This window comes from Hyperolius riggenbachi, chromosome 1 (assembly GCF_040937935.1).
Source record: "Hyperolius riggenbachi isolate aHypRig1 chromosome 1, aHypRig1.pri, whole genome shotgun sequence".
In the NCBI taxonomy this organism is placed as follows: domain Eukaryota; kingdom Metazoa; phylum Chordata; class Amphibia; order Anura; family Hyperoliidae; genus Hyperolius; species Hyperolius riggenbachi.
Window position 1 is genome coordinate 190,257,831 of NC_090646.1, and position 13,071 is coordinate 190,270,901.

At 43.1% G+C, this 13,071-nt stretch overlaps 1 protein-coding gene across 1 annotated transcript in view; it reads left to right on the forward strand.

Moving 5' to 3' along the window:
* The window catches only part of SLC10A7 (solute carrier family 10 member 7), a 230,139-nt gene that overhangs the window by 92,860 nt on the left and 124,208 nt on the right, over positions 1–13,071 (forward strand). Inside the window, exon 5 of the mRNA XM_068269731.1 lies at positions 9,018–9,056. Coding sequence (XP_068125832.1) covers positions 9,018–9,056 — 39 coding nt within the window. The remainder of the gene's footprint in view (positions 1–9,017; positions 9,057–13,071) is intronic.

A 13,071-nucleotide genomic window follows, 5' to 3' on the forward strand; every position in this document is an offset into this window, starting at 1 on the left:
TTTAGCTCTTACAATGCCTTGCTTAATTTTTTTTTTTTTTTGTTTATTAGTTACAGTAAAATTTAAAGAGACACTGAAGCGAAAAAAAAATATTATGGTTTGTATGTGTAGCACAGCTAAGAAATAAAACATTAAGATCAAATACATCAGTGTAATTGTTTCCAGTACAGGAAGAGTTGAGAAACTCCAGTTGTTATCTCTATGCAAACAAGCCATTAAGCTCTCCGACTAAGTTAGTCGTGGAGAGGGCTGTTATCTGACTTTTATTATCTCAACTGTTCCTGGACTATTTACTTTTCCTCTACTAGAGGAGAGGTCATTACTTCACAGACTGCTCTGAAAGACTCATTTTGAATGCTGAGTGTTGTGTAATGTGCACATATTATAGAATGATGCAATGTTAGAAAAAACACTATATACCTGAAAATAAAAGTATGAGAATATTTTCTTTGCTGCTAAACTTCTAGTAATTATTCATAGTACACAACCAATTCACTATATCATTTTTTTTTTTTTCCGCTTCAGTGTTTCTAAGTATTTAATGCATGACAGAACAGCAGAATTATAGTATTTTATTGCATATATGTATTGACCAATACAGTGAACTACATTTTTATACTGGAAATATTGTACAGACAGTAAGATAAACACTCTTTCATGTCAGTTCATGAAGGTTAATACTGCTTCTAAAGAGATGTGAATGTAGATAGATTAACCACTTAATGACAAGCAGACTTATAAAAACATCCTGCTAGAGCCTCTTAACTGCTCCAGGACATTTTTATAAGTAAAACCGTGCTGCTGCCACTGAGCACGTGCGCGCATGCACGTCCGTTTATGCATGCGTGCATGTTAGATTAGTGGGAAAAACACCCCCAAAAAATTACACCTTTATTTCCAAATAATATATTGTCACCATACTTTGTACTAGGGACATACCGTATTTTTCGGACTAGAAGACGCTCCGGACTATAAGACACCCCTAGATTTAGAGAGCAAAAACCAGGGAAAAAAAGAAAAATACTAAATCTGGTTTGTCCAAGGTCCAGGAACGTCTTGTAGATGCTCTTCCCAATTATATATCCTCCTCTAGTCCCCTTATGTCTTCCAGTCCCCCTTGTGTCCTCCTGTCCCCCTTGGAATCATCCTCCTGTCCCCGTTCATGTCCTCCTCTTGCCTCCGAGCCAGTATCTCTCCCCTGGTAATTAGTTACATGTATCCTCCATGTATAAGCTAATTAGCATTTAATTACACCTCTCCAGCCCCTGTAAGTAAATTAGCATTTAATTAGCCCTCTCTCGACCGTGTTAGTAAATTAGCATTCAATGACACGCCTCCCGCCCGCGTAATTCTAATTAGCATTCAATTATGTGCCTCCTGCCTGTGTAAGTAAATTAGCATTCAATCTCCCGACGTAAGGTATTGGTAATTAGCTGCGGGCATCACTCACCTGAGACTGGAAGCCTGCGATGAACAGCTGCTTGTCTCGCTCACACCTTCCTCCTATTGCCGGGCCGGCACTTCCTGGTTGCGTCATTACATACGCGACCGTCACTAAGAGGAAGGTGTGAGCGAGACAACCAGCTGTTCATCTCAGGCCTTTTGGCTAAGATCAAGTGTAGTATATGTTCTTGAGGTTTTTGGGGGGATCTGGAGGGATGGCACTGTGGCAGGGTGTCCCTTCTTGTCGTAACTCCCCAGAGGCTGATTGAATGGATTTATACCATGGTCGAAGCTGAATGGCTGAGGGCTTTGCTTAGGCGTACTGCCCCTGGAAGTGGCGCTCCAGGTGCACCTGAAAAAAACCTGGGATGTGGCAGATCCCAGGCGGAAGTAGGGTGCTTTGGTCTGTACTGCCCATATGCATAGCCGACTAATGCAGCTCCCCGGCCTTTTGGCTAGGGAGAGTGCAGAATTTTTATTACTCCGGCCGCAAGGTCGAGGCCAGCTTGCTGGCACCGGGGACTTGTCCCCTGGGGACTTCGGTTGCCACCCTCCCTCTCGGGGGAGCCACCCGCACCATGTGGACACGGTTGCCACATGGCCAGGCCCTTTGGGTAACCACTGGGCAACGTCGGCGTCCTCCAATCCTTCGGGTGTCGGAGGACTCCAGGATCCTCCAACCCCTTGGGTGTTGGATGCCACCCCCTGAGCCGATGGCAAAGGAGGAAGGTTCCCTTCGGGGAACAGCCGGAAGGGCCCTGCTGTATTGTGGGGCCCGTGGCTACTCATGCACGTTTTGTGGTGGTGCTTTTAGGGCACTCACGCTTTTTCCGTGCATGGGGCTAATAGCCTTGCTTACCCGGGACTGCCAAGAAAGCTTAAAAAAAAAAAAAAAAAAAAAAGCTGTTCATCTCAGGCTTCCAGTCTCAGGTGAGTGATGCCCGCGGCTAATTACCGATACCTTACGTCGGGGCATGGAATGCTAATTTACTTACACGGGCAGGAGGCACGTCATTGAATGCTAATTAGAATTACAGGGGCGGGAGGCGCGTCATTAAATGTTAATTTACTTGCACATGCGGGAGGCGCGTCATTGAATGCTAATTAGCTTGCACGATCAGGAGGGCGGCGTGACTAAATGCTAATTAGTTTACATACAGTAGGTGGCCGGGGATCAATGCAAATTATCTTAACAGGAAATAACCGCGCTATTCACCTTACATATGGGCAGTGCAGGAGGACAGCTCAGGCATTACAGGGAATCCCTGAGAAGGCGGCGGTTCGTAGCGGCGGGCGTTCGTATGTCGGGAACTCCCTGTATTCGGTCTATATAAGACGCAGGCACTTTTCCCCCTCACTTTTGGGGAAGAAAAAGTGCGTCTTATAGTCCGAAAAATATGGTAATTAAAATCTTGTGATAACCAGTACAAATAGGCAGATAAAATGTGTGGGTTTTATGTACAGTAGCAGCGTTTATATTACAGATATAGGGGATAATATTGGAGTAATTTTTTTCCTTGTTTTTCCCTTTTTAAAATGCATAAAAAAAGTAAAAAGTAATTACTGAAAACAAATATTAACCTTAAAAAGCCTAATTGGTGGTGAAAAAAACAAGATCTAGATCATTTCATTGTGATTAGTAGTGATTAAGCTATTTGCAAATGAAAGGGATGAGCACTGAACGGTGAAAATCGCTCTTGTCTGTAAAGCCCCATCTACACGATACGATTCTTTGTACGATTCGATTACGATTCTATTTACGATCTGATTAAATCCAACATGTCCGATCAGGATTCAATTCGATTTGCCATTGTCTTGCAATTTCAAATCGAATTAAATTGAATCCCGATCGGACATGTCGGATTTAATCGGATCGTAAATAGAATCGTAATTGAATCGCACAAAGAATCATATCGTGTAGATGGGGTTTAAGGTTTAGGTTAGGTTAGGGATTAGGGGATAGGATTACGGTTATTGTGTAGTTGGTACTGTAGTACAACAGTCAGTGCTAGTAATCGTAATCGAAACGTACAAAGAATCGTATCGTGTAGATTGGGCTTTAGGGTAAAAAAACCCTTTGGGGTGAAGTGGTTAATTAAAGGGAAACTATCCCTGCCCAAGTGTTCTAAAATGACAAAATACAAATAATGTCTAAGGGCTCTTTCACATTAGGGCAAATTTTGTGCGTTAATGCAAACTGCTAACGTTTGCGTTAACCAAGGTAAGGTGAAAGTCCATAGACTTTCATGTTACCTTTCACACCTGACGCTGCGTTTCGATGCGTTGCGGTTCCGACGCACCCAGACGCCGATTTTTCGTCCAACGCACCCGCGAGTCTGCGTTTTCCATCGGGTTTAATTACCAGCTACCGCCGCTGATTGCATCGCACCGCAGATACCCGACGACACGCCGCAGGCAGACAACGCGTGCAGGAGAAAGGATCCTGCACGCGTTGTCTAATGTGAAAGAGCCCTTAGTAGCAGTGTAAGAATTTTCCTACTTTTCATGTTAAATATCAGAGGCAAAAGCTGTAATTCAATGTGTGGAGATTTTATCTACGTTTGGAATGTCTCATTTGCATAGATGATTCTCTGCAGTCTAACATGCTAAGAACCGTGTAATATTGAAGCAGAGTTATATGAAAACAAAAGCCTATCAGGTTTCACACACACAATTACAAATGGTTTATGTTGCACATAAGATACATCTCCTCTGCTCTCTGTGAGAAAGCTCTGCCTGTCTCTGACTGAGCTCTCTGCACACACAGAGTTAACCGATACTGTGAGGGAATTCCCCCCCCCCCCCCCCCCCCCCCCCCTCATGGCTCACTCTGGCATCAGAATTACAGCAAACTGCCCTCAGAAAAATGTGAAAGGAATTCGATAACCGTGAACAAAGAGATAAGGATTCAAATTTATACACCAGTACTTAGCAGCACTTCCCAAACATCTCCTATCTGAAAAAATGTTAACCGATAGTGAGGCCCCAGGTAAGTGAAACATGTATTTTTTTTTTTACTTGGTTAAAGGAGTAATCAGATATAATATAAAGAAATGAGCTTTACTCACCTCAAGCTTTCTCCAGCCTCTTGCAGCCGACTGTCCCGCGCTGTCACCTCCACTTCTCGCTGCTCAGTATTCAGGCGACCGCGGGGTCGGCCTGCACGAAGGGCCTCTGTCAATCATGGCCGCGGTGAACTGCGCAGGCGCAGTAGTTCTGCGCATGCGCAGTTTGCCGCGACCCACGTGGCCATGATTGACAGCGGCGCTTCGCGCAGCCGCAGTAAGGCCGACCCCGCAGTCGCCTGAATACCGAGCGACGAGAAGCGGAGGTGACCGCGTGGGACAGTCGGCTGCAAGAGGCTGGAGAAAGCCTGAGGTGAGTAAAGCTCATTTCTTTATATTTCCCTGATAACTCCTTTAAAGAGAGTCTGAAGCGAGAATAAATCTCGCTTCAGACCTCATAGCTAGCAGGGGCATGTGTGCCCCTGCTAAAACGCCGCTATCCCGCGGCTTAATGGGGGTCCCTTCACCCCCAAATCCCCTCCGTGCAGCCAGGGAGCGCTTCCGCATTGGGCAGGGCTAATCGCCGCAGCCCTGCCTCATGCGCGTCTATTAGACGCGAACCTCCGCCTCTCCCCCGCCCCTCTCAGTCTTCCTTCACTGAGAGGGGGGGGGGGGGGGAGAGGCGGCGATAGGGCTGCAGCCGTTAGCCCTGCCTCCAGGAAGAAAGAAATCTACGACTAAGTTTTGCGGGGGTGGGTTTTTGGGGGTGAAGGGACCCCCGTTTAGCCGCGATTAGAGATTTATTCTCGCTTCAGAGTCTCTTTAAGATTCTTTTTAACGGCAAACCTGAACTTAACATTCTTTCACCTCTCATCTTTGTCATATTGTACACACCTAAATAATTTGGTAATGTTAATGCGGTGTTGTGCCACCTTGCTAGTCAGAACTTTGGAGTGCACCATCTCTGTGTGATGGGGGATGCTGTCTTAGGATTTGTTTGCAAATACAGTGTATTTTATTCCCCCTAAGATTGTTTTTGGCACAATTTTTGTGCGAACAGTCAATTTCATAATGCGTTTGTATTTGGGTTTTTTTTTTTTTTTTTTTTTTTTTTTTTTTGCACGAAATGCAAACACCGGGAAAATGTATCAAAAAAGTAGTTGAAAAGTACTGTCAAAATTATTCTGAACATGCTCTTGCTTTGCTTAAAAGGCACTTTATTTATACTGTGACTATATGGCCTAGGAGAAAACTTGGGAGAAAAAGTGAATCTGGTCAGGCCCATTGTGTGAAAGAGCTTGCAGTATTTTTTTTTTTTTTTGGGGGGGGGGGGCTTCCACATTTGCGCCCCCATGTTGTTGTAGACGTTACAGCATGTGGGCTGCGTGTGTGAAGTCATGTAGGGCACGACTGCAACAATCACTTAGTGTGGACAGGGATAAAGGTAAAGTATAACTGCACGGGCACCTTGGGGGAGCACGACACACATAAAACATTAGTGGGGGCAGCGCTGGAGGTTCTAAAACTTTGGCGCTCGTTCGATATCTCACTCACTTTCCGCTGCACACCTGATCTAGCATGACGGCCCGAGATTTTTTTCAGCATGTCTGATTGCCACTAGCTAGTAAGTCAAAGAACAGCAAGTCGAGGAGCTCTCTCTTACACACAATGGGCCTGACCCAATTCACTTTTTCTTCCAAGTTTTCTCTTAGGTCATATATTCACAATATATAAATAGGGAATTTAAAAAAAGTGCCTTTTTTAAGCAACCAAACAAGCAAGAGCATGCTCAGAATAATTTTAATAGTACTTTTCAATTACTTTTTTAATTGCAGCGTGCAAAAGTTATTTTAAACAGAAGATGAAAACTAATCTCCTAGGAGGAAACGTAGGAGAAAAAGGGAGCCCAATATGTGTTTGTGAGCAAATGTACTTATAGAACTCCACTGCAAGACTTGCACCCGGCGTTGCATTGCATTCACTTGTGCCATGCATTTTTAAACAAACTACAAGATGCATTTTTCTGAGAAAAACATTTTTTTGTTTTTAAAATTGTATTCTTATTAAGTAATGTTAAAAACTGATCTCACGTTGCTGGTAACTATGAATTGCTTAACGATCAGTAAACTCAAACCTAATTTCTTTGCAGCCATATCAACTGTATTGTGGACTACAGACTTCCACAAAGTCTCTTGCATTCCAATGCTACGTACACACATGCGACAACGATCGTTCGTTGTCAACGACGAACGATCTTTTAATTGACGAAAGAACGACCGAAGTAAAGTTAGTTGTAAAAAGTATGTAACGATCACATCGTTAGAACGAACGTTACACCACGTAAAAGCACTTAATGCGCCTGCGCATAAAATTGTAAAGTTCCTTGGAGAAAAAGTGAAATGCGCATGTCCAGCCTGGTACGAACGATCGTTTCCAACGATGTGCCACTTTTGCTAACGATCGTCGGTGGTAAAAATCCGCCAAGACAGAACTTTGTTTTGTAGCGATTTGCCTCGTTCGTCGTTTGCCTTAATAGTCGTTGGTTCGTTTTTTGTAACGATCGTCGTTGGTAAAGATCGGGGAACGATCGTTACAAACGACTATAGTCGCATGTGTGTACGCACCTCTAGACTACCCACATAACTGCAACAAGCTGTGTTATGCCTAGAAGGCATGCTCTTAGAAATCTTGTACACACCATGCAATTTCCCATCAGATTGACTGTCGAATCCATAATTTCCAACAGGTCCAATCTGATCTGTTTCCCGATCATTTTTCTTATGAATTTTGTATAGAAGTGATCGGAAAATTGTTCAGAAAATCAGATCGGACCTGTGGGAAATTATCAATTTGACATGTGACAGGAAATTGCATGGTGTGTACCAGACATAAGGGTCCTTTTACACTTAATCGGTTGCTCTCAGTTATAACTGAAAGAGAACTGATTTTCAAAGTAATGCTCATGGTTTCCTATGGCACCTTTTACAATTAACGCGTTTAACTGAAATCTTCTTCCCAATGCACTGCTGTGCAAAAAACGCGTACTAACGCATACCAACGGATTAAGTGTAAATGGGGCCTTAGGGTGCTGAGAAAAATTGCCAAATTCATTACAATGTGTAGAGTTGAAATTAGGGGAGGTTTTTCTTTTTTTTTTTTTTTTTTTTTTTTGCAAAAGGGGAATTTTTACTTTACAAGAGCAAAAAGTGTGTGTGTGTGTGTGTGTGTGTGTGTGTGTTCTTGGTAGTGAAATGGCTCATCCTTTTCGCGTACATTTGAAATCGGCGCCGGTAGACTTGGGCGCAGGATACAGCGGTATATGGCTGATCCTGCTTCTGCACAAGTCCGGGCCGATTTAATTACTATTCCCCCTCCAGGCCGACATGGATAGTGGGGGAATGAAATAATTCGGCTTCCAGCGATTGCTGGAGGCCGAATTATTATGTTTTTAAGCAACTTCGGCTCTGTCTTCTGACGGAGCCGACGTTACTCACTGAGCGCTTCAATAGGAATGATTCCTATTGAAGTCTATGGAGGCGCCGGCTGCGCCCAAATCTAGCAGCGCTGAAAAGCACTGCTCCGTCCTTTTCTGGTTTATCTGTGTTAGGGCCCGTTTCCACTAGTGCGGTGAGAATCACCGGGATTCCACCGCTGACGAAATCGCATGCGGATGCGATTCCGCGGGCGATTTTTGCCGCGATTTCGCATGCGATTTCGCATAGGCAGGGTATATGCGAATTTAACCATGTCACTGCCTGGTTCAATTTGCATTAGTTTTCATGCGAAATCGCGGCAAAAAACGCATGTGCGGTTTCCCTATTAAATGCATTATGTGCAAATCGCCTGAATTCCTCACGCAGGCGAATTCTGCAGGCTCTACCGTGCAGAAAAATCCTGCACAGAAAAACGCTCAGAAATCCTGGCAAGTGGAAACAGTCCCATCCACTTTCATTGCCTATGCGAATTCGCATGCAGGCCACGCATGCGAATTCGCCCTAGTGGAAACGGGCCCTTAGGGCTCTTTAACACTACATGCCATTCGGATTTTTGAGGTATTTAAAAAAACAAAAGTCCTGTATTCTGTGTTTTTCAGGGGTTTTCTTCTTGTGTGAAAATCTGAAATTGTGATATACAGCATAAAAGAAGTTTAAAAGTTAAAAGAAATAATTTCCAAAGAAGTGTCCTTGAAATTGCCAGAATATGACGTGTGCACGGTCAGAGAATGCCCCCAGTGGTGGCTGCTGTACCTAGCTGGCAGGAGCGTGGGCACATGGAGCATGGAATGAGACAGGGCATGTGCCACTCCTTTATCTCAACTGGCTCCAACCGGAGCTATGAATGACACACAATGGAGGGGCGCCCAGCTAGACAAGGGGGCCTGTAAAATATCAGGAGGACCCTCACTCTAATCTTTCCTTTAGTTTAGCATTTTTATGGTCAATTCAGGTATTTTTTACACTCTGTGATACACACCACTTATAATTTTTAAACTAAATGCTGCATTTAAGTAAATATCTTGCAAAGTAACTTGCGTTTATAATCATACATATTTTACTTTGTTTTCTTCAGGCTGCTGCCATATTCAATTCCGCATTTGGGAGTTTCTTGGTAAGTACTATAAGCATGCGCATTGTTACTATATCAGTAGTTGATCAGCATGGAGGGTTTGCAGGCTACCAACTGCTTAGTCCCTTACTCCTATATGCATAAGCTATCCTTCTTCCAACAAATCATTTGGCAGCTGTTGTAATGAAGATGCCTGTCAATACAGTGATTTATTTTCTTATTGTCTGTTAATGAGGAATATTGGATGTCCATTACATAACAGCAATGCTTGAAGTACAGTGGAAACAAAAGATCTAGTCTTCTTGTTCTGCAAACAATGACATGTGATTGAGTCTTCAGCCTCTGCTGTCAGGTCTCCTGGGATATAGGCACTGGCTGTGTGGCTTTTTGGCACAAAGAGAACCAGTTACTGCATAAATAATATCCTCCGCTTCTATGTGTAAGGCAGGGATCACTCTTGTTTGTTTTCGTGCATTTTTCCTGCATAGGAAAACTTAGAACTTATGTTAATCAATGGGCTAGTTCACACTTCAAAGCATATTTTCACATGCAGATAGAAAAAAAACCTAAGGGCTCTTTCACATTAGGGCAGATTTTCTGCGTTTCAACGCAACGGGTAAAGTTTGTGTTACCCAAGGTAAAATGAAAGTCCATAGACTTTCATTTTAGCTTTCACATATAACGCTGCGTTTTTGTGCGTTGCTTTACGACGCACCCAGGCGCAGTTTTTTCGGCCGACGCTAGCTTTATGCGTTACAATGTTAGTCAATGTAAAACGCACACTATGCGTGTTTTTAAACCGTTAACGCAGGCAATCAGTCCCAGAATGCAACAGAGGAACAATGTAGAAAGTTGAAAACTAAAAAGAAAAAAAATTACCTGCGTTTTTCCTATGTGCTGTAACGCATTGAATACGCATTAAAAATGCACACTTATTGCAGTGCAACGCATATCAAAATGCATTAAAATGCATACAACAAAACGTATGCTTTGAGCGTTCTCCAACGCAAGCTCTGATGTGAAAGAGAGCCCTAAGCAATTTTTTTTTTTTTTTTTGGTAAGCATGCTATTTGTAGAAGCTGTATCAGGTGTTCAAGTGCATTAACCCTTTCCACAGCGGGACATAAGGAAAAGCCCGATGCGCTCGTATGTCCCGCTATGCAGGACATCACTGCAGTGGCGGTTTGCAGCGCATTGGGACCGCCGCAAACCGCCGATCACCATGCGACTGTTTGTGGGCATGTATTACTACATGCCCACACTGTCAGTGCCCCCCAGCCCCATACCTCTTGTCCCCATCAGCGCTAGAAGGAGGTGACATTTAGAATTAAATGTCGCTTCCTTGTTTATCCTGGTGTTTTGTTTTTGTTGTTTTTGTTTGTTTTTTTTAAATAAAAAGTAGTAGCTGGTTCACTTTTGCAGATTCCATTCTGCAAAAAAAGAAAGAAAAATAATTGTAGACTAAATTTTTTTTCCCTTACAGATTGCCTGCAAAGTTGTAGAAATAATGAATGGCATCCTATGGGATGGACTGGGGGAGGGTGTAAATAGTAGCCAGTATTTTATTGCTAATCTGCCCAATCGAAATACCAACGATTGCATTGTGTGTAGGGACAGTAAGACCCTGGGTGGTGGGCATAAAACCACCAATTATTGCGAAACTTGCTCACGCAGGCCCAGATTACGCCCAGGAAACTGTTTTTCCAATTTACCATACCTTGGCTTTCTCCTCTGCTACCAGCCAATAGAAGATGCCAAACTGTCCAAATAAGGTATCAAATTAAACGTTGTGTTCTTTAAAATAAAATATACCATGTTACGGTGTTATGTTCCATGTTGAAATGGGAGAGAGAGTAAGAGGGGGAGCGCATTTCTATAACAAAAAAAAAACTCCGAGCAGAAATGACTTCCTTTAGGAAAGAACTCCGAGTGGAAAGGGTTAAGCCGATGAGTGAACTATTGATGATTCTCTTTTTACCTGGACTATGCGTAATGTTTATTGTCCTTATAAGCAAATTAAAGTGAATCTGTCATGACATACCGTTAAATCTGAGATTTACCATTGCAATGTCACTGGCTGTTATGCTCCACTTGTGGTCTCATTACTATTGAGTCACTGGCCCAGCTTTTGCCTGTACTGACTGCTTACTTGCTTTGCTATAGTGAGTCACTAGGCAGTGAGCGCATAGGTTGAGTATTACAACTAGAGAATGTGCAGCATCTACAAGTCAGCAATTGAGTGGACTGTTCCACATATTCTTTTATACAGTTTGGAGCATTTATTCTAGGACAGAAAAATATAGTACTAGAATACCTAGAAGTTACATACTTCTAGTTTTCCAGTATTGAGGATGAATTAGACATGATATGATAATGGGCTTCTTTTCTGCATTAATTTAAAGCACAGGTGTTGAACTCCAGGCCTGGAGGGCCAGATCCATGCCAGTATTTAGGATGGACTGAGAAGGAGGGGAATGTATTCTACCTGATGGACCACACCTTGCCTAATTCAGCCCCATCAATTAATTTGAGCTGTGTCAAAAATGTGTGAGGACCTCGGCCCTCAAAGGACCGATTTGACATCCCTAATTTAAAGTATAAGCAATTCCAGAATGTGTAAAATATATGTATCCTCCTCCCATTTAGATGATTTATTGTAAGTGACCTTTGAATATGGTTTGTCCTTGTTTAAAATAGGTTTTCAGACCCTGCTTCTGCTCTGGAAAACACGGTGTATCTTGGAGTGATACAAATGGACTTGTTCACACATTCTGTTGCATTAAGTCCTGTAAGCTACTTCTCTCTGGCACAGTTTTGTTTTTAAGGGTTTCCCCCCTTTGAGCTGAAATGCAAATAATCTATTTTTGTTGTTGTCTCCAGACTCATTTAAATGGATGTGTCAACCAGCTGGCTATAATGAGTTTAATGCTGGGAATACACCATGATTTTTTTTGGGGGGGGGGCTGTTGGATGGCTCGATAAATTTCAACAGGTCCGCTCTGATTTTGATAGTTTTTCAGATCATTTTTCTCATAGAAGTGAAGGGAAAACGATCAGCAAAACGTTCGGAAAATCTATCGGCCAGTAAATCTGCAGAAAAAAAAACCTCATTTTGTATTCCCAGCATTAGATGTTCAGTACATGACCAGTGATACAAAACAAATGGTATAAATTAAACATTTTATTCTTAAGGTCCGTACACACGCCGGACTTTAGGCAACGACGGGTCCGTCGTTGCCTCCCGCTGGGTGGGCGTGCCAACGACAGTCCGGCGTGTGTACGCTCTGTCGTCAGACTGATACGGCTGTTTCTGAGCGATCCGCCCGGCGGATCGCTCAGAAACAGCCGTATCAGTCTGACGACAGAGCGTACACACGCCGGACTGTCGCTGGCACGCCCACCCAGCGGGAGGCAACGACGGACCCGTCGTTGCCTAAAGTCCGGCGTGTGTACGGACCTTTACTCAGTGCTCAATACTTTATGGAATTGTTGTTCCCCAACCCTGTCCTCAAGGCCCACCAACAGAACATGTTTTGCAGAAAACCACAAACATTCACAGGTGGGGTAATTAGTGTCTCAGCAGAGCTGATTAACAACCTCTGCGGATTTCCACAAAACATGCACTGTTGGTGGGCCCTGAGGACAGGATTGGGGAACACTGCTTTAATATACTTAGTAGGGTTAGAAAACATTGTATATTGTTGGGGAACCTGCATTTTCTTAAAAATGTTTAGATGTATGCCCTTGTCTTCTTTAGTGAGTGGGATAATTTGTCTCAAATTGTATATCATTGCCTCTTGCAGTCATTTTAAGCTTATCCCAATGTCCACAATATGTAGAGAGGAGGAACAATCTTTTCTCTTTCCTCTCCTCATTTCTGGAAGACTAGTTCCACACAACAGATCCAATACCTGCAATGCCGTTCCCCAATTTAACGTTATAGGAAACATTTTTTCGTTTGTTTTCCTTTTTTATCTCAGCGGGTAATCACTAATTATAGTTGAATTTAATTTGCATACATTTGAGGCCAAGAGAATATCTCAGGATAGTACCACTG